This window comes from Cricetulus griseus, chromosome 6 (assembly GCF_003668045.3).
Source record: "Cricetulus griseus strain 17A/GY chromosome 6, alternate assembly CriGri-PICRH-1.0, whole genome shotgun sequence".
NCBI lineage: Eukaryota > Metazoa > Chordata > Mammalia > Rodentia > Cricetidae > Cricetulus > Cricetulus griseus.
The window spans coordinates 141,320,308-141,341,812 of record NC_048599.1 but is presented as its reverse complement, the minus strand read 5'-3'; the positions used below and the strand labels follow the sequence as shown (position 1 = coordinate 141,341,812).

At 46.3% G+C, this 21,505-nt stretch overlaps 1 protein-coding gene across 9 annotated transcripts in view; it reads right to left on the bottom strand.

Annotated features, from left to right (window-relative positions):
• Positions 1–21,505, bottom strand: part of Rapgef1 (Rap guanine nucleotide exchange factor 1) — a 119,638-nt gene that overhangs the window by 51,966 nt on the left and 46,167 nt on the right. For 4 of the 9 annotated variants that reach the window (XM_027423105.2, XM_027423099.2, XM_035446832.1 and 1 more), the window contains exons 2-3: positions 6,226–6,362; positions 5,648–5,761 (exon numbers count right to left, since the gene is read on the bottom strand). In XM_027423105.2, the coding sequence (XP_027278906.1) occupies positions 5,648–5,761; positions 6,226–6,362 (251 nt within the window). Of the gene's footprint in view, positions 1–2,365; positions 2,554–5,647; positions 5,762–6,225; positions 6,366–21,505 lie in introns of those variants that run through there. The other 5 variants (XM_027423106.2, XM_027423101.2, XM_027423100.1 and 2 more) reach the window with 3 other exon arrangements.

The window sequence follows — 21,505 nt, the reverse complement described above, 5'->3', positions numbered from 1 at the left end:
AGAGAGACAGGTTTAGGACTAGAAGGGTCATTTAGAGACTTGGGGGTTCCCTTCCCACACTCTGAGATCCTGAAAACACTTTCTCAATATTCTAATGGCTATCTGAGAGAGCACTTCCTGTCTCCCAGCATGTGATGAGCCTCAAGGAGGACACAGGAGGCAACAGTCATGCCCCAGGGCACATAGACTCATCCCAGAATCAGATTCAGGATCCAGAGATTCAGGATTTGAGGGACTGGAAGCATTCACAGCCCATCCTCCACCTAGATCCCCACACAGTCCTACCCAAACCTGGAGCTCCCTCCCCAGGAAAGAACTGTTACTAGTAATCCAGTAACTATTGGCTGCTAACAGCATTTGGGCATTCTGATTCCAAGGAAAGCCACCTGGTAACAAACAAACAAACAAACAAACAAACAAACAAACAAACAACCCCCAAAACTCCACAGTGCCTGTGCTTTCCAGAACTCATCCTCCTAACCCCATTCTTGTTTCCCCCTTGGCTGCAGGTAGTCTTGGGTATACACTAGCAGGCCATAGTGCTCTAGATTCCTTTCCCCAACCTCCCTTGTCCAGCAGCTCAGATCCCAGGGACGGCAAAAGCAGACATTGAGAGCCATCTGGAGTGTGTAATTCCACAAATGGACAGTCCATACAAGAACAGACTACACATTTAGTGAAGTGAGGAGGTATGTGGACACCTGTACTCTCCTAAGGTCCACAGAGTACAAATAATGGAAACCGAGGGCAAAAGATGCTACCAAAAATGTTGATTTAAGTAATAATCTATAAGTATGTGAATGGCAGAAATATTATAAAAAGTGATTATTCTTCTGAATACTAATCTCTCCTGTCCTCAGATGTCAGGGAATATCATTTAAAAATTAAAAAAAAATAAATCAACATGGGAGGCTATCTCATAGGAATACCAAAAGAAATATCTATAAGACCACTGGGTGGTGGTGGCTCACACCTTTGATCCCAGCACTCTGGAGGCAGAGGCAGGTGGATTTCTGCGAGAAATATCTATAAGTAGATGGAATCAAATAAACAGTTCTTTAGTCAGCTATCTTCCAAAGGCCTGGAGTGAGTTCTCGGAGTGCTCTGTCTGCGGACCACCAAGACCCCACCCTTCCTGTCCTTCACTGTTCTCCTCCTAGCGCTACCTGACATGTTCATTTCTTGTCTGTCTCCAAGAGGCTGAGCACTGGTTTTTCTACTGCTCAGCTTCACCGCAGGCCACCCATGGTTAGGACAGCCTGAGGAATCAGGACTCCCAGTGCTGGTGACAGGAGGAAGAGGATAAACACTGCTGTCTTGGCACATCAGAAAGTGCCAGAAGGCAACAGTGATGAAACTTGGTGAGGAGACAGGAAGTATTTTAGGAAAACATGCCACACATACAGGCAAGGGTGAAGGGAGAGCTGAGATGGGAAACAGTTGAAAGTGCAGGCACTTTAGAGTGGAAAGACTTTTCTTGTCACCAAGGAGACATCAAATCAGCCACACAATAGCCAGGCTAACAGAACTCAATAAAGGAGCTAAGTAAGACTATCTGTTACCGTCCACCAAACTCCACACCTGAGTGAATGGTCTCTGAATGCTCTGCATTCCCTGAGCCCTTCAGCTGTTGAACTGTGATCAGCAGTCAGAAAAGTGCATAACATATAGCATCAGCTGACCTGGGGACTCAGTGCTGTGGCTAAGCTACAGAGTCACCCACCTCAGAGTGACAGTCAACCTTCATACCTCTTCCACCCCAGGGGAGCAGTTGCTACCACCTGTCCTCACAAGCTTGGTAACTCTGTGAGACTGTCAATCCTGGGAAGGGCCTAGACCTAAGGCTAGGCTGGACTTGGGAACAGTAGATTCCAGTTCCTTGTCTGTGGAACAGGTGAGAGCATCTGCCCTATGCTATTAAAGAAGTCACAGTGTGAGTGCAGAGCACTCACCTAGCATAAGAAAGGCCATAGGTTCCATCCTCAGCACTGAAAAAGTCACAGAAACAAAAGGAAACACAGAACAACCAAGTGGACGATGAATGGGCAAGTATGGAAGTCACTAATAACATTTAAGAGATGCTATATCAGGGTCAGAGGTCATATCTCTACTAGTGAAAAGGCAAGGGAGGAGGACAAAGGCTGTAAAAGTTTCAGTGGGGAGAAAGGGCCAGGTGCCACAGAGTGTTCCAAACCACCCACAGAGCTCTGCACTTTGGATACATCTGTTCAGTTCAGGCTGTTGCCTCCCCACAGAACAGATGCTATTATTGCATAAATGGGGAAACTGAGGCTAGGTGGGGAGTGGGTAGGATAGGTAACCTGCCCAAGATCCCACAGCTGAGTGACAAAATTACAATACAAACCTGGTATGTTTCATTCCACAGTCTGGACAGCACAAAAACAGACAGATCAAAAGTGTGGTAGAAACTGGTATGGCGGTGCACACTCAATTCAAGCACTCAGAATGAGACCAGCCTAAGCAACATGGTTAGACCTGCTCTCATACACCTGGTCCCAGCAACACAGGAGGTAACTGGAGATCTGGATCAGCCTAGACAACATAGCAAACAATGCTGTAACACACACACACACGTTCAACACTTTTATTTAATGAATAAAAAAAAAGGGGGGGGGACAAAGGTAAGTGGAAGCTGAGGTCATTTTCCTGCCTGGTAGTAGTGACACCACAGCACCTGTGCTTTTCTGTCTTAAGCCACTGAACAGGGCAGCCACAGAGGAAAAGGATGGGATACAAACTGGCCTGGGTTTTCAGCTACTGCCTCACATCAGAGCAGCAGTAGATATCCAGCTTGCACTTGCAGCCTTGTCTGCATCATGGAAATGAAACTGTGTTCATAGCACTGCAGGACAGTCAATCAGGTAGTTGTGGGCTAAATCATGGCTGGGGAGCAATTAGAATCAGCATACAAAAGACTAGAATCAGGTTGCATTGATGGTGCATGCCTTTAGTGCCTGTGCTTGAAGGTAGTGAGGTCTCGGTGAGTTTGAGACTAGTCTGGTCACATGGCAAGTTTCAGGGCAGTCAGGACTACAACACAACACAGCACAGCAGAACAACAAAAACTGGAACCAGGATCATGTAAAGAAAACTCAACATCTTTCCTTCCTCTGTACCTGACAGCCAGGCCCTGCAGAAAAGCACATCTAACAGAGCTCAGTTGTGCCAGGCTCCGGGGCAGAGGTATCTCTGCTGACTTCACATAAGATCTGCAGAACTGAAAGGGAAACCCCTTTAGAAGTCCACAGGAGGCCCCAGGACCCAGCCGCTGTCTAGATGCCCCAAGAATTGGAGAACTAGCCCATTCTGAGCTACTTCTAGACACTGCAACTGATATACAGAGATGGTTGGCTTTGGGATGTTACTAAACTTTTTCTGCTACTTTTAACAATCCACAGCTCACTGCTAGGCTTGCTACAAGGTTAAAAAATAACTGAACTTTACTATGAGAGGACTATTGTGTCTAGATGAAACCAGGCTGGAAAGACAGTGGGAGACAGTGAGCAAAACAGACTTAATCAGAAAATTTGGGTCACAGCCAATACTGACTATTAGCTCTCTCCACATGGCTGGAGCAGAATAAATAAAACAACAGGTGTGAAACCACAGGGACAGACAGGGGCTGGGCAAGGAGAAACCCAGGAAGCGGCAATAGCTGGGATTTGCATTTCCAACTCCTGTGCTTCAAATCCCACGATTTCACCGGGAAAGCTACAAGTGGAATAATACGACATGGGTACGCAAACACTCTGCAAGAGGTGACAGAATGAACAGCAGACTATAGCAGGCAGCAGCAACCTTCCCACACTGTAAGTTTCTGGACACTGTCCTCTCACCTATGTGCTGTGGCAGGTTCCATCCTGGGGCCTGCACTAAACACCAGTCCACACTCATGAAGGGCTGAGCTCTATCCAACCCCCACCTGCAGCTCCTGCTATGGAGCAGGGCTCACCTCAGTATTACAAACATCCAGGGCCTTGAAGGAGGCACCCTGCTGCTACAGGACGGTCACCAGTGCTGCTGGCTCCCATCTAGTGTATATCCAGCAGCTCCTGTTTCACACACCATGATGACAACTGAAAATGTCTCAGGCATTGCTGGGGCTTGCAGACACCTCACTAACTGAAGGGTATGTTTCTGTCAAATTTTCCTCCATGACCTTTCTTTGGACAATGCGTAAAGAAAAGATTCCAGAACCAACTGGCTCAATATTTTCCTATCAACATTCACTTGCAGAGCAAAGCTGTCTGCCAGTTATGCTGCACAGCTTAAATGTGTGAGCTCTAAGAGTGTGCTGTGCATGCTATGACACAGGACAAACCTCTCTCAGCTCAGGGCTCTTCCACACCAAAGTAGCACACCTGATAAAATGCCAAGTACCGCCCTCTTGCTCATAGGCAGTAATTAATCCAACAGAATTTCTGGGCTTACAAACCCTATTAACTAGACTTTTAAGAAACTCTGCTTGGGGTTGGAGAGATGGTTCAGAGGTTAAGAGCATTGGCTGCTCTTCCAGAGGTCCTGAGTTCAATTCCCAGCAACCACATGGTGGCTCACAACCATCTATAATGAGATCCTGTGCCCTCTTCTGGTGTGCAGGCATAACACCGTATACATAATAAATAAATCTTAAAAAAGACACTCTGCTTTCCACACAAACAGGGTAGTGTTTGTGAGCCACACCAAACTGACAGCATTGACAGTTCTGCATTCATTTGCCCTTGGACGGTCACAAGGGAAGGAGGAGCAAGCAGTTCATCTACAAAGCTTGTTACATCGATACATGTATTTTTTTAATGTAAAGCAGTGTACCAAGATGAACATTTAGTTTTGTGAGACATTAACAAACACATTTGGGCTTGATTTTTTAAAGAAGACATATAGCAGCTGGGTGTGGTGGCACACACCTGTTTTCCTAGCATTCAGGAGGCAGAGGCAGAGGCACGAGGACTGCACTTTAAGACTAGCTTAGGCCATGACACGTCTCAAACGAAACAACAAAACAAAACCCTGGACTGAGGGCATAGCTCCAGGTAAAGCTTTTGCCTAGGATGCATGAGGCCCGGTATCAGACCCTTGGCACCACAAAAAACCTCAGTCAGGCTCTGGGGTCAACAGTCTGCACTCAAGTCCTGACTTCACCACTGCTTTGTGACTTTAACTAAATGCTCCCCATCTTTAGAGACTCAGTTTCTTTTTAAGCAGGGGAGGTTTGCACTGTCAGGGATGTTGGGAAGAGAGGTAAGCACTCAGCACAAGGCTGGAAAGAGGCCCTGTCAGTGCCAGTGTTGGGGACACAGGTGCAGTGGGCTGTGACAGCATCATCTCAGCAACTCTGGGAAAGAGTAGCCACTCTGGGAAGGTGATGCTTGCCCACTACCCCGCCTGCTGGAGTCCACTCTTGAAAGGACCCAGACTTTGGCTGTGAAGACTGAGCTCCCTCCCCGTTAATACCACTCAGATAGATGCTTTCATTTAAGAATTATATCAAATACTTGAGCCCACAGTTGCCACCCAGCTAAGACACAATGACACTGCCACAGGTATTTTTCCATCCCCAGACCAAGGACCAGAGTTCTGCAGTGGAAGGCAAGGCAACCCCAATTGTTCTTAATGTCACACTGACCTTCTGCCTCTGAGACCTGGAAGCCACAGCACTGGTGGACATAAATTCTACTGCCTGCTGCTCCAGATCCAAGGGGATAGGGTAGCCCTCTGGTAGAAATCTGTCTCTTGCCTCCTGGAAGAGAGGAAACCTGGATTCCTACAGAGCTTGAAATGGACGTTGCAGGCTGGAGGGAGGGGTTGATGGCAATCAACAGCTGCTCCACACATCTGGCTCAGCTGGCCCTGCTGAGGTTACTAGTGCTGGTGGATGTCTTTAGATGGGATTCAGAGCCCAGGCCCTGAGGCTGAATGACTGGTTCAGGCCATCAGAGCCCTGGGTGAGAGTACCCCAGGGCTTCTGGGTGGGAGGCAGCACCAGGTGTGAGCACAGTGCTCTGAGCTACTTTAAATGCCCAGAGGGTGATACGGAACTGTCCAAGCCATTGGCTGGATTGATTAGCAGGACAGGCACACACCATCCTAGAGGTCCCAGGTCCCAGGGACACAGATGGCCCTAGTAAGCGCACTTACGCACAGTGCAGCCCCCACTGCTGGCGGAAGGCTAGGGCCAGGAGAACACCTAGAGATGCAGCTTACTTTGCTCACAGGCTTGTCGGGAATCTTCGACACTTCGGCTGGCTTTCCCTTCTTGGATGGTGTTCTCTTGATTTTGGGAGAGTGGAATTTGTCCATCAGCTTCATGGTGAAGGAGGAGAGATGAGAACGCTGAGAGTCTGAAAACACAGAGGCCTGGCTGTTAGAAGAGGAGGCATGAGAAGCTGTGGCTCTCTTGTGGGATGACTAGAGTGCTTATGTTAGGATTTCCTTCTTGAAAGGAAAGATTCTAATGAAAGGGCATATGATCCAGTCTGACACTCCGCTTACACAGGTCGGCTTCTACAATTTCTACCTGTTTTAGGGTGACTAGAATCCTGAGCAATAGAAGCAGGCAGGATGGGTATTAAGAAGAACTTGCGCTAAAATGTCAGCATGTCTTTGTTGGTTCCATATGAGCATGTAGTCAATGTTCAAGAGAAACAGCTAAACACCCATGGATTCAGAGAGGGGTAGATGTTAACAAGTAGCAGGCAAGGACTTTGTAACCAGTCTCCTATTCTTAGGTGTAGGGAAGTACAAGTGACGTTGACACGGTCCAGTTCCTAGAGGTGGCAGCAAAGACAGAAATGGAAGCATGGTGTCAAAATCCCTCTGGTCTAAGATAAAAGACTGAATGACTTCCTAAGAGTAAGGCAAGTCAAGGATGTTGTCACTGTTCCTGGTTGGCATGGCATTATTAGTTTCTTACAGGGTAATTAGTAAAGAGGGGAAAAAAGGTACCCAGCTTACAAGGAAGAGTGACATTTTCTGTTTCTATGTCTGTTTTAATCAAGGTCTCACTATGTGGCTCAAGATGCCCTCACAGTGAAGTTGCCTGACTCGGCCTTTGGAGTTCTGGGTCACTGGTGTGCAGCACCACACACACTCTCTACTCGGAGCGATGGTGTATGGACACTCTTAAAGAGCTCTGCTAACACTGGGTAGGGACAGCTCAATGGAGACTGTAGTGCTTGTTTTGTGTGTATATGACCTGGGCTTTGCCCTCAGAACCATAACAAAGAAAGAAGTAAATAAAATGCCACAGCCTCATGTAGTGGTACATCTTTAACCCCAGCACCTGGGAGGCAGAGGCAGACAGAGTTCTGTGAGGTCCAGGCCACTCTGGTCTACATAGTAGGTTCTAGGCCATCCAGGGCTATATAATAAGATCCTGTCTCAAAAGAAAACAAAAAAACTATCAATACTAATAAATTCAGTAAGGCCACAGGATACAACACCGACATATAAAAACTATTTGTACTTTTATACAGCAGCAATGAAAATTCAAAATGAAAATTTAAAAACCCTTTAATTTATATCAAAAAGGACATCCTTGGACATAGATTTGGCAAGAGAAATCTCACACTTTGCAAACTATAAAACACAGCTGAAATCAGAGACAACCAAAATATGTGGGGACATATCCATGTTCTTGGATCAAATGGCTTAGTATTGTTACAATAGTAATATTTCCTAGTACAACTTGTTACCCTAAAGAATCCTGCTAGCTTAATTTTTCTGGTAAGAGGTGACCCTCTAATCCTAAAATCAGTAAGGAAATATGAGAGATCCAGACAGCCAAAACAAATAGCAAAGCTGGAGGACCAATACATCTCAATGTAAAAATTAAGCCACATTAATAAAGATACTACAGTACTATAGCATAAAGATAGACACATGGATCCAAGAACAGAATTGAAACTCCAGTTCACATGTCTATGCTGATTTTCAACAAAGATATGGATGGTGGCCATTGAATGGGGAAAGGGACAGTCACTTCAACAAGCAGTACTGGGGTGAGTGAGCACTTGTCTGTAAAAGAATGAATCGGGACCACTACCTTACACCACATGCTAAAATGAACTTCAAATAAGTCAAAGATCTAAACTTAAGAGTTAAAACACTTAGAAGAAAGTACAGATGGTTTTATGGCCTTGGATTTGAGCGCACTCTTAGCTGTAACACCAAAAGCACAAGGAACAAAAATAAATATAGATACATTAGAATTTCATGAACATTAAAATCTGTGCTGTGATGACTACATCAAGGACGTGGAAAGACAGCCTATAGGATGGAGAACGTATTCACAGATTATTTATCTGATGAGGGATTGCATTCTGGGGAGCTGGAGGCCTGGTGGTGCATGCCTCAAATCCTAGTGCTCTGGAGGCTGAGATACCAAGATTACAAATTTGAGGCCAGCCTGGGCTACACAGCCAGACCCTGTCTCAAACCCAACCCAACCCAAATAATCAAAAACAAAAAACAAGGAAATCAGTGGGATGTAGCTAGCTCACTGGTAGAGAGCTTGCCTAACTCAGCCTTGGCCTTGAATTTGCTACTTGCAGCACTGCAAAATAAACAGCAACAATAATGCCAATAAAACTTTACAACTCAACATCAGCAAACCAATAACCCTTAAAATGGTCAAAGAGGCAGAAAGACTGTTAAGTTCCAAGCCAATGTGAGCTGCCCAGGAAAACAAAATAAAACAAAACAAGCTGGGAGAGGGGATGATGGCAAGTGCCCTTAATCCCAGCACTCAAGAGGCAGAAGCAGGAGGATCTCTGTAACCTGGTCTACAAAGTGAGTTCCAGGACAGCCAGGGCTACACAAAGAGAAACCCTGTCTGGAAAACCAAACCAAAACAACAACAAAACCAACCAACCAACCAACCAACCAACCAAAACTCCAAGTTACTTTAATGAGTAAAGAATCTGAATGGGGATAGTGAGAGAAAAACAATGTGCTTGTCATTGGAGCCTGACGACTGAATCTGACCCCCAGAACCCATGGTGGAAGGAGGGAGCCAACTTCTGAAAGCTGTCCATAGACCATATATATGCTGTGCACACACACAACAGTGCACACACACAATACACATCACATATACAATAAATAAAATTAATACAATAAAAAAGAATTTGAAAGAGATTTCTCCAAAGACATACTGGTAATTAAGTGCATAAAAAAGATGGTCAACATCTGAGCTCAGGGTGGGAAGCCCTGGGTTTGATCCCTAGAACTGAAAAGAGCAGTCAAACAACAACAATAACAACAATAAGCCAAACAGAAGATGGTCAATATTATTGGGGAAACGTTAATAAAAACCACCTGACACCCAGGAGTACTAAAAACAACAGGTATACCAAGTATTGGCAAGGACAGGGTGAACTGGGAGCCTCATAGGCTGATGTTGGGAATGTAAGAGCTGCATTGGCAAACACCTGGCCAGTCCTCATAATATCAAACACACCATTCTAGAAATTCACTGGTAAGTATATGTCCAGAAGCAAAGAGAAACATTTATAGGGTATGCACAGCAAAGTTCAGAGCAGCAGTTTTAATCATGGCCAAAAGGTGAAAATAACTCAAATGCCCAAATGCCTGTGAATGAATAAATAAAGTATGGTATATTCATCCAGTGGAATAGTATTTGGTAATAAAAAAGAAATTAGCCTCTGAACTTGCAACAATATGGATAATCCTGAAAGCATTACCCTATCCATGACGTTCAGACACAAAGACCACATATCATGTGATTCTATTTGTCTGAGATGTCCAGAATAGTAAGTCCACAGAGACAAAAAATAGATCAATGGTTGCCTATGACTGCAGAGGGAAGAGATAAGGATGGAAAAGGACCACTAAGGAACATGGGGTCTTCTCTGGGAGAGCACAGATAGCATTAGAATATGATGATGCTTGTACAAGCCAGTAAGTCACTGTACTTTGAGTGAGCAAATGCTACGACACACAAATGACATCTCAACAAAGTTGATGGAAAAACTACCCAACCCACCAGGCAACTTGGTCATCTGCAGCCACCTTCCTTATTATCCTCATTAGCTGTTTCCTGACAGGGACACAAGTTCCCTGAGGCCCATACCTGTGTGCTTGGTGGGCACACAGCATCTGGGCCACAGAAGCAGCTCAGGAAAACATTCTTCAACAAATGAATGCATCATGACCCAATACCCCCCATCCCCGGAAGAACACAACACTGCTGCTTTCAGCAACATCAGAGAACCAGAGGAAAAAAACATACTTAAAACTGGCTGGAAAACTAAAGAACAAAACATTATTGAGCACCATGGGAAAGTAAGTTATCTGTAGTTTTGAAAAATAAAAAGCACTCAATCAAAACTTCTAGCATTTAGTACTAAAGTAAAAGTTGTCTCCCAACAAATGACACGGTAGCTGTATTTCAGGGCTGTCACTGTCATCACTGTTGCATGCAACTTAACAAGATCGCAGTTCAATTATTTGGTCAAAGACATTCCAATGGCCAGGCAGGATCAGATAAACTCTGGCCGCTGAAGATCACCAGGGAGCCCAGAAGCATCAGCACCACACAGAAGAGCAAAACAAACCCTGCCTCAGGCTGGGTGCTCTGGAGCTGCAAGAAGCTCTTACTCTCCAGGGCAGGAGACTCAGCAGTAGTCCTTGGAGGTAAAGCAGATAAAGAGGAATGGTGGGATTTTCTGGCCCTCACTTCTCCCCTGGTTCTCCACCAGAGCAAGGCAGGCTCATTTACGGTTTATACTTGCTTATTCATACTTCAGGGTTGTGAAGTGTGTCATAGTACAATGGTGTAGAGAGCACAGACAGGAATTAGAGGGCAACACACTGATATGTGCCTCTGTAATCTTTTCTTTTCCCCTAAAAATTTATTTATGCATGTATGTCTGTGTGGGATGCCAGATCCCCTGGAACTGGAGTTACAGACAGTTGTGAAAGGCCATGTGGGTGCTGGGAATTGAATCTGGGTCCTTTGGAAGAGCAACTAGTGCTCTTAACCCCTGAGCCATCTCCCCAGCCCCATCTGTAACTCTTTAAAATGAAACTGAAAATGTTTCCCCCTTGATATGGATGGTGTGATGGAGACTGACCACATGTGCAGGAAAACACTTCCCTTCCCTTGCGGCTCACATTCTGTGATAAGGCAAATGTGGTATAGTGCACTCTTGCAAGACTAGGCAGGGAAGGGAAACAACTGGTGCTATACAGTGACCTGGTGGCTGGAGGGCCTCAGGTTCAAGTATCAGTAAGTGACAGGAGATGCTTGGCAGGCAAGGCACCTTATTAGGGAACCGTGCTTGTGTTGGAAGACCCTGCCCAGCTGTAGGCTGATGTTAAGTGCTCTGAGCGTGTGTGAGACCGGCTGGGCTGGGCTGCGATATTTTGTGAGTTGGAGTCATGAAACACATTTTTAAAAAGATTTATCTGTCTGGGTGCATGTGCGCGTGTGTGCACATACACAGAGGCCAGAAGATGGCACTGGATCCCTTGATGTTGGAGTTACAGGGATTGTACAGTAAGTATTCTCAACTACCAAGTCACTTTTCCAGATACATAAACACACAGATAATTTTTAAAGGTTTAATAAGCTAGGCAGTGGTGTCTCAAGCCTTTAATTCTAACACTCAGAATGCAGAGGCAGGCAAATCTCTGGAGTTCAAGGTCAGCCTGGTCTACAGAACTAGTTCCAGGACAGCTAGGACTACACAGAGAAACCCTGTGTCCAATACCAATACCAAAACTAAAACCAAAATTAAACCAAAAGAAGATTTTTCTAATTTTGTATGTATGAGTGTTTTGCCTGCATATATATATGTATGTGTGTATGAATATGCATGTAATATATTATATAATATAATAAATAATATATTATACAATATCTAATAATAATATAATATATATCACATGCATGTCTATAGGAGTCAGAAGAGGCCATCAGATCCTATGGAACTGAAATTATTGCAAACCACCATGTGGGTGTTGGGAATTGAACCCAGGTCTTCTACAAGAGCAAAAAAGCACTCTTAACTGCTTCATGGCTTCAGTCCTGTAGGTAAATAAAGTCTTTTTTGAAAGTGTGTTTCAGGCACCTAGTCCACAGAACATCTCAGTCCAGGCCAGACGTGCTCAGAACACTTCCATCAGCCCTCTTCCAAATGCACTTCCGACTTGTCTCTTTAACTAGAAACGGGTACATCAGGGTATAGCTTCACTTATCAACAGGCCTGGCACAGGGTAGCTGCTCAACACAGAAGCTAACCTGCTCACATATGTGTGTCAGGTTGTTCTGCAGCTCTGACATGTTGATCACTCTCCTGATTAGAGGGAGTTTCACCAATCCCCTCTCCTCTTCATTTACAAGAGAGAGGCACACCTGTTCTGGTACAACCTACTTCCTCTGTATCCATCTCCCTGCTACTCAACCCATCCCATTCCTTCAGATGCTGACCTTGTAACATCCCCCCAAAGACAGCACACCCTGGCCCAGACAGGCTCTGGGTGGATGGGATGTGAGAGCAATTGACAAATCTGTCCAAGACACGCTGACAGCAGAGAAAAGAAAGCAGCCTTGAAGGGGAAGTCTGGCAGGACAACATTTCTTGGGTTTACTGTGGCGGTCAAAGTTCCTCAGACTTGGCTGGGTGAACCAACTTCCTCTTTTCTAGGTTCTGCTGCCCTGGGTTCTGTAGGAGATGCAGGGTTAAGGAGCTGGCCAGACTCACAGCCAACCATCATAACCAAGGTGGAATCAATGTGGAAAGGAAATCGGAAGTCACCAAAAACCCTCTAAAGAGCATGAGTGCAAGGCTGGCCCTGACTATGAACTAGAGACACCTACTCCTGACAGCTGTCATCAAATGCCAGGAAGTGGGTGACAGAACTCACTCCACCTTTGCCTGCCTGGTCCTGAATTCAGTCTGTGTAGGGATATAATTGGGAAGATCTGTCGACACTCTGAGGGATCTGTCAATGCATCACTCTTTTCAGGCCATTAGTGGGCACAAACAACCAGCAAGTCATGTGAAGAACAGAGATGCTTTTGATGACAACTAACTTTCCCAACTCTGGAAACAAGGACAGCAGGAACTACACTGATCTCAGCTTTCCCTCAAAATGACGGGTGACAACCAAGGCTTTCAGAGTCCCTCAAACTGTGCCATGAAGTACAGATGAAGCACTTTTGTAATGACCAGCAGTGTCAGGGTAAGTGGGAGGCAGCAGGTGGCATTTGCACAACACTGCTGCTAGTCTTGTCCACAGTTCAGTCACAGGCACTTGTACACACACAACCAGGCTCTCCTGCCCCTCCCATGCACCTGTGCATCGCTGGTGTAGACAGCAGTGTCAAAGAGCTATTCCCACACTACAGTAGCCTCAGGTGGCTCCTGCTCTCCTGTTACTCCCCATGGTTCATGTTGGGAAATTACAATGCAGATTTTGTAATGCATCTTTGCAAAGATTTTCTTTTTTAAAGATTTATTAATTAATTAATTTATTTATTATGTATACAGTGTTCTGCTGCATGTATGCCTGCATGCCAGAAGAGGGCACTAGATCTCATTACAAATGGTTATGAGCTGCCATGTGGCTTCAGGGAATTGAACTCAGGATCTCTGGAAGATCAGTCAATGCTCTTCTTAAACAATGAGCCATGTCTCCAGCCCCTTTGCAAAGATTTTCTAAGACCAAAATTAAAACAAAAAAAAATTTAAGGGCTGCACACATGTAGACAGGTTACTGAAGATGAGGTCAAATCTACACACCTCTCACGACCTATCAAATAGCACCACCTTCATACAATGATGGTGTGGTTCATGTCATATTAACATGGTAGCCACTTGTGTAGATGTGATGGTTTAAGTGAGAATGCCCCCCCCCCCCCGTAGGCTCACACATTTGAATGCTTGGTCCTCAGTTGGTGGAACTATTTGGGAAGCATTAGGAGGCATGGTCCTGTTGGAGGAGTTATGTCACTCGGAATTGGCTTTGATGTTTCAAAAGCCCACACCATTCCCAGTTACAGCACTCTCTCGCTCCCCCCCACTCCCTCCCTCCCTTCCTCTCTCAGCTTATAGATGAAATGTTAGCTCTCAGCTAATGCTCCAGTGCCATGTCTGTCTGCTTGATGTCATGTTCTCTGCCATGAAGGCTGTGGACCCCAGCCCTCTGAAACTGTAAGTCTCAATAAATGCTTTCTTTTAAAAGTTATCTTGATCATGCTGTTTTATCACAGTGACTGAAAAATAACTAAGAGTGAGGAATGCATTTCTGCTTCCCTGTACTTTACTCAGTCATGAGGATGGAACAGCCACACAGGAGGGTGCCGTTCTGGAGCTCCTTTGCCATTGCCACTCTCCTGTCACGATAGCCACACTGGGGTTGTTTGGGCTATCATTCCTCTTTTCATGATTTGCATCTACATGTGTAGTTTAAATTATGAGTCTGTGACCATTACACATGATAGCATTCTGTATAGAGTCTCACTCTACAGGCCTGACAACTAACCACTCAGATGATGTAGGTATCTTTGCTTTTGTCTATAATACCATCTTGTCTGCTTGCCTACCAATGGATACTGGGTTGTTCTTGGCCTCTGGCTTTTACAAACAATTCTGCCGTGACACATTCAGAATGTCTTCTGGGCATGCAGGAGAATGTCCCTTATTTAACTTTACAGATGTCAGGCAATTCCAAGGGGATGTGTGATTTTACATTTATACCAGAAAGTTAAGGGACCCAGCTGCTGTAAAATCTAAAACAACTGGGGGCTGCCCCTCAGAGCTGTGTTGAACCACAGGGGGAAATGCCAAGTGCTGGTGGTGCACTGTGACCTGCATGTCCCTGAAAGCTTGAAAGACCACTAATAGAAGCTAAGGTTGAATCCCTCCTGTTTGGTGAAGCATTCACACCAAAGAGGTTCCCAAGGACTAATAGGCTAGTCTTTTTCTCTTTGGGAAGAGCAGCTCCCCTACATTATAATCTCTGAGTAAGTGACAACAGTGCTACTAACAACAGCCACTTTCTTGGACAACCCATGAGCTGTATGCCCTCTACCTAGAAAGAAGAGGGGTGAAGAACAACACCCAGCCTACTCACAGGATCAACCTCAGAAAAAAAACCAAGCAGATCAAACCACATAAAGCTCGCCAATTTCTTCCAAAGCGCCCTGCTAGGCACCAGGATTTCATTGTTAGATCTTCAGCTTGCCCCTCAGCAGGCAATGTCTGTCTGCTGCTGACAAATGTGCGATCAACTGGCCTTTCAAATGTCACTTGCCGCAGCAGCTGGGATCCCAACTTAGTAGTGGTTTCTGTCAGGGCTTAATTTCACCCTGAGATGGGAAGCCTCCAAGCAGCACCCACACCAGGGATCACAAAGTCAAGGTCACTGTGGACAGGACTCACTGTAGCAGCCCACACTGCCCACAGACGGTCAAGAGGTTGGCCTTTGGTTTCTTGCTCAGCACTGCATCCCTGGAAGGACTCAGAGATCACTTACTTCATCCAGCAGCCTTGCCCCCTGCTAGAGGAGTAAGGACTCCTGGGTGGAGAAGTGTCTGGAGGATAGAGGGAAGAGCTTTTCTGAATACAGGGCTTCATTTTTCAGTGTACACCCTGTGAGGATCTTACAACGGTAGGGATGAAGATGAAAGTGGGTGGAGAGCGCATGGGCACTGCAGGACACGCACAACTGTGGAGTCAGGTGACGGCCTGGGTTACCCCAAGGGTGGCCACTAACTTGGATACCTCTCTGGGCCTCTTTCACTTCTCTCTTGTGTAGCATACCTCCTCCTCTGGTGGATGTGGGGGTCAGATGTGACTGTGGGTGAAGGATGGAGCCGATGTTTACTAATGGCAGTCGTCACTGTCATCTGGTAACATTGCCACGCCTCTGCCAACATTCAATAATGCAAATGCTAAAACCAGCCCCAGCTGAGGGGAGCTAAAAGCACCCAATTTCCACACTAAAAGACCCTCTGTCTTACTCAACATAAAGACATTCATGTGAAGACAGAGAAGGTAGTGTTTCAAGTCTTGCAACACCAAAGGCCTGTCCAATAGCCCACATCCATACCTGTGGATGCTGAACATGGAAACACTAAGTGTGTCTTCCTTTCTCAACACTGAGAGTGAAACATGCTCATTATTTAAACCCAAGCATGGAAGAAATATCAAACAGTAGGAAACCCTCATGGCTTCTCATATGTCCAAGTGAGAATTACAGCACTGTGTTATTTTAAGATTTCTTTTTAGAGGTGTGTGTGTGTGTGTGTGTGTGTGTGTGTGTGTGTGTGTGTGTGTGTGTGTGTGTGTGTTAAACATAGTGATACATTATAGGCAGTTTCCCATGAGCACATGTTGGACGGATGAATATTCTGCTGGGTGATGGAATCTAACTTCCATACATTGCTGCATGGACAACAGCTCATTCATTCCTGCTTCTCTGTGTGCTTGCAAAATTAAACTCTGAGAAAGAGAACTGTGCTGGTTTAGAAAAACAGGGAATCTGGAAAACTATCTTTATGCCAGTCAGGTTGCAGCCAATGGCTGCCCCAGCGAGGCTCTGGGTGGTGGTGGGAGAAGTGGGATGAAGGGGAGAGGCTGGCCCCTCCCATCAACACGGGTTTGGGCTCAAATATGAGCACCTCTATTTCCATTTCACTTACCAGGGCTAAAAGTACTCTGAGAATTGGACAGACATCTCCCAAGAGGTGAAGCCTGGATGGCCAATGGGCACACAGCACAGTGCTCATCCCATTTGTCATCAGGAAACAACACATTAAAGCCACGAGAGGACACCACTCCATGCATACCCATGTGGATCAAAGGAAAAGCTAAGCTAGGTATGATGTTTGAAATCCTACTACTAGGGAGGCTGAGACAAAAGGATTGAGAGTTTGTTGCAAAACAAGTATGACAAGGAAATAAGAAGGAAGGGAAGGAGAAGAAAGTTAGGTGTGTATCTGAAGATATGCCCTTCAATTCACTATAAAACATACCCCAGAGTATCAAGAGTAGTAGTAGTTCAGGGGTGCTTGAGGAGAGTAGACGGGTTAAATGGAGGAACCTTCAGGAAATGAAATACCACCTCACATAAGAACAAACCAGCTATTCCCACTGCCCAGCACAGATGACTCCCACAATGATGAAAGAGGCTACACACAAGAAAAGCATATGCTGACTGACCCACACAACTACAAAGCCAGGCAAAGCACAGCTATTGTTCGGGAAGTCAAGGCAGTGGTTAAGCTTGAGGCAAGGCTGGTATCTGGAAAGGACACAGGATGACACACACTTCTGGGATCCAGTTCTCAACCTACAAATTCCTTACATGTCTATCTTCAATGTGTTTCCCATGTTGGCAGGGGCAAAACATTTGGGACCGGGGTCAACGTCAGGAAGCTCACCTGGCTCCGAGCACAAGCCTGATCCTCAAGGGAAGTGCATCAGGAGTTGAGGTCATATTCTGGTCTCCATCTCTCTTACTATTTTCCTTCCCACTTTCAGAATTAGGGGAAAGAGGCTTCTATTTACTTGCCCCTTGAGACCCCAAAGGGTTAAGTCTTATTCACCTTGGACTCCTGCACTTAGCTTAGTAGCCGGTAAAAGTGCACACAAATAAATGCATTCTCATCAATAAGCACAGAAGAATCAATGAATAAATTGTGTAACCAGAACAACTATTGCATTCACTACACTGAGGACACTACCTGACTGGAGGTAGCAAGTGGCAGCTGTGTGTTCCAGCTAGTCTAAGCAACAGAGAAGAAAAGCTGTCCTTCCACCTCCTCTAGGTCTTTAGAGAATGGTGGATGTTTTGGGTCCTTACTGGGCAGCAGAAGTCCCATGGGACGGACCTACGTATACAATTTATACCACTTTCAGTCCATTTTACCTAAATTATCACCATCCAGCTCCTGAGTTACTTCTTGTGTTTCTTTTTTACTTTTACATTATTTATCTATTTATTTTATGTGCATTGATGTTTTGCCTGCATGTATGTCTGCATGAGGGTGTCGGATCCCCTGGAACTGGAGTTACAGATAGTTGTGAGCTGCCGTGTGGGTGCTGGGAATTGAACCTGGGTCCTCTGGAAGAGCAGACAGCGCTCTTAACCACTGAGCCCCCACTTGATGTTTTTCTTACACTTTACTATAGTATGGAGTTTACATTTCCTCATGTTCTTTCCACACAAGCCATTTTTAGGATGCATAAACTAGAGAGGCATCTCTGGGTCCTCCCCTTCCATGCCAAAGAAGTTCCTGGGACTAGGCTGGCTGTATGTAACTGCTTCTAGGTTATACCTTCTAGCAGCACATAGCTGTAGAATCCAAGTGGATCAGCTTACCTTTAGCTGAGCTCCAGGCTAGGAAGCCCTCCCCATACTTCCTATGCTCAGTATTACAGGGCCTGAGAGCAAACGGCACCGGATGGGAAGAATACTGGACAGATTGCTGCAGAGCCTGGGAGGCAGAACTCAGATCAGAGATGTAGCCTTCTATTCTCTCATGAATCCTGCCTCTCCCTTCCTATCTCCCTCTGGGAAACAGACTGCATCAGGCCATGCAGAGCAGTCACTAAGTAGCATGGCTAGCTGCTCACTAACACACTCCATACATCTGGAGCCAGGAGGAAGCTCTAGGCTCAGCCTCCTGGCCAAAGGCAGTACAGTCCCGCCCCCAGTCACAGCTGAAACAGCACCACCTCTCGGCTCACAAGGACTCTTCACTAATGCCAAGTGTTCAGAGAACCCAAGGGCTCATGCTTTCCAATTACAGTCACAAGTCACACTGATTTAGGCAAAACCAGATTTTACTAACTTAAGGTCACTTCGTTCCTAGCCCAGACACCAAGTCTCCTTCCACTACCACTGTGCACACACAGCAGCGTGTTAGGTGTGAAGTTCTGCATGGCCACATGTTGTCCAGGTGTGACAAGGACAACACAGAAACTGGACCATTCCCCTACCAGAGGCTCTCTGCAGCCTTGTCTCATTTGATCCACAGCCACCTTCCAAAGTGGCTATGTCCTCATTTCATCCAGAAACCTCGAGACTGAGGAGGAAGCACAGTGACCGGATTTGAGCCCAGTCATGGTATACTTGTCAACAGCAGTGTCTAGTCTACCAGTGGAAGAGTAGCTTAAAACAGACCCAAGGCCAGAGGCCGCAGTGCTTGGGGGTCTGCGTTTGCTCCTGGAGTGATCTTGTTTCCTTTGGGTCAGCTCAAAAGGTTGTTTCCTTACAACAAGCCACCACCTACTAGGTACAGAGTGCAGGGCCCACCACAGACTGACAGACAGACGTGCGCGCGTGCGCGTGCACGCGCGCGCGCGCGCGCGCGCACACGCACACGCGCGCGCACACACACACACACACACACACACAGAGCTTTGTAGTTAGGCTTCCCATTGTCCTCTCTGAAACTTATGCCCAGCATGGATGCTGTGGGCTACATGTGCTCACAGCCTTGAACAGGGAAGCAAGTCTCTACTAGACTAGAGGAGAGACTTTGGGACCAGCAGCTCTTGTAAAAGTGAATCAGTTCCTAGAAAAAAAGCCAATGACTATTCACAGCAGCAGCACATCAAAGGCACAGGGCTTGGGAGGAGGAGCTGAGGCCACACCCTGCTCTCCAGCTAGGAGAGAGTAATGGATAAGGGGGTGGACTTTATTTTTACACCTCAGTGAGGAGGAGAACACATAATTCAAGAGATCTTACATTTGCCAGCAGGGAAGGGGTGATTCTGAAGTTGGCCAGGTTCCAAGTTGTAAGTGTGGTCTGTGAGCTCTGACAAAGTCTGGTCATCTCCTCTCCTGGTGCTACCTATCCTCCACTTCCTCAGCACTCTCCCCAATCTACCTCATGCCTGGGAGAGGACTTCCTTAAAGGCTAGGGCAACCCAACTTCAAATACCTGCTGGGAGTACTGAGGAGGCTGAGGCAGAGGCAGAGGATGGCTGAAGCAGGGTCAAGGCTGACCCTGGCTGAAAACAATAGCTGCCAAAAAGCCCACCAAGGTTTCACTTAAGAATCTCCAGGACAGGGGACACTGCATGTTTTTGAAGCCTACTCAACTCCTTTGGTGACAGCACACTTTAGGCCTGTATTGAAGCAAACAGTCTCCTATGGCAGATGGCCCCCTCATTTGTCCTAAGGCTCACATCTTGGCAGCCATAGGGCTGCAGGAAGGAAGGTAGAAGCCAGGCTTGTCCAACTTGGGAATTTGTCTCAGATCCTTCTTGTTCATAAACAGCATTATAGCCTCTGGGTCTGCCTGCTCCACTGAGCATAACTGAGCATATTCCACACCGACCATTTGCAGCTACTGAGGGCACATAGGTGGCTAGGAATGGAAACCCTGTCCACAGGTGCACTGCCAGCTAAAGCAAAGTCTCCTGTTCTGAATGAGCTAAATGCTGACTGAAGAGGTAGAGGGCTTCTGAGATCTAGAAAAAGTTCATGGAGGGAACATGTGGATCTTGGAGGGCAGGGTCTAAGTTGGGTGAGGACATGTACCCTGAAAGACACACACCCCCTGGCTACCTGCATGTGTGGCCTATTCCCATAGTTAACCTTCATTACAGGTCAGTTCACAAGCAGGCTCCAAAATCAGTTTACAGGATGAAGCAGAGCAGAACAGAAGGTTGCAGGAGTGGGACTAATGCTCTGATGAATCTTATTGCAGAAGTGACCAGCTTGAGACAGCCCCTCCTGCTGCTGCTGGCACAGTGAGGTGGGGCAGTTAAGTCAAGGGTTGGAAGATGACAGATGTGACTTTAACCATGTCATCACACACACACACACACACACACACACACACACACACACACACACACACCAAAAAACCAAAACCAAACAAAAAACCATGTCGTGACACAGATTGAGCTTCCTGCTCAGGCCGCAGAGCCTGAGGACCATGAGCAGGGGAAGAGTGAACCACTCCCGAAGAAAGATCAGAGGTGGGGGAGGCTCTGGACTGCAGTGAGAAATGATTAAGTTCACACCACAACTCAGTGCACACAGATATCAGACACCTGGGAAGACTCGACTCTTCACCAATTTCACCAATTCTATGACAAATTATCTCCATTTTCTCTCAACTGAGCAGGGAAGGGGCTGGGCCTCTTAGGACAGGCAGTGTCACTGGCTTTCACTAGTGAACTTGGGAGTCCCACAAGCACTCTTAGAAAACCGAGATCTAAGGGAGAGCGGCAAGGCTGCCAGAAGGGGGAAGGGCTCTGAGCAAGGCCCATTAGTAGATAGTACCTGACAGCAAGGAAGTTCTCATCTCAGGAATGAGACCCTCCTTGGTAGGGACAACCCTGCACCCAGAGAAGGTCTACATTAGCAGACCATCCATCCATCCAACTGTCCCAGCCCTCAAAGTTCAGCCAACAACAGTCACCCCAGCAAGGAAGAAAGGCCAACCAAGGACTCTATCATAGGTGCAGAGCACTGGGCAGTCCATAGCATTACT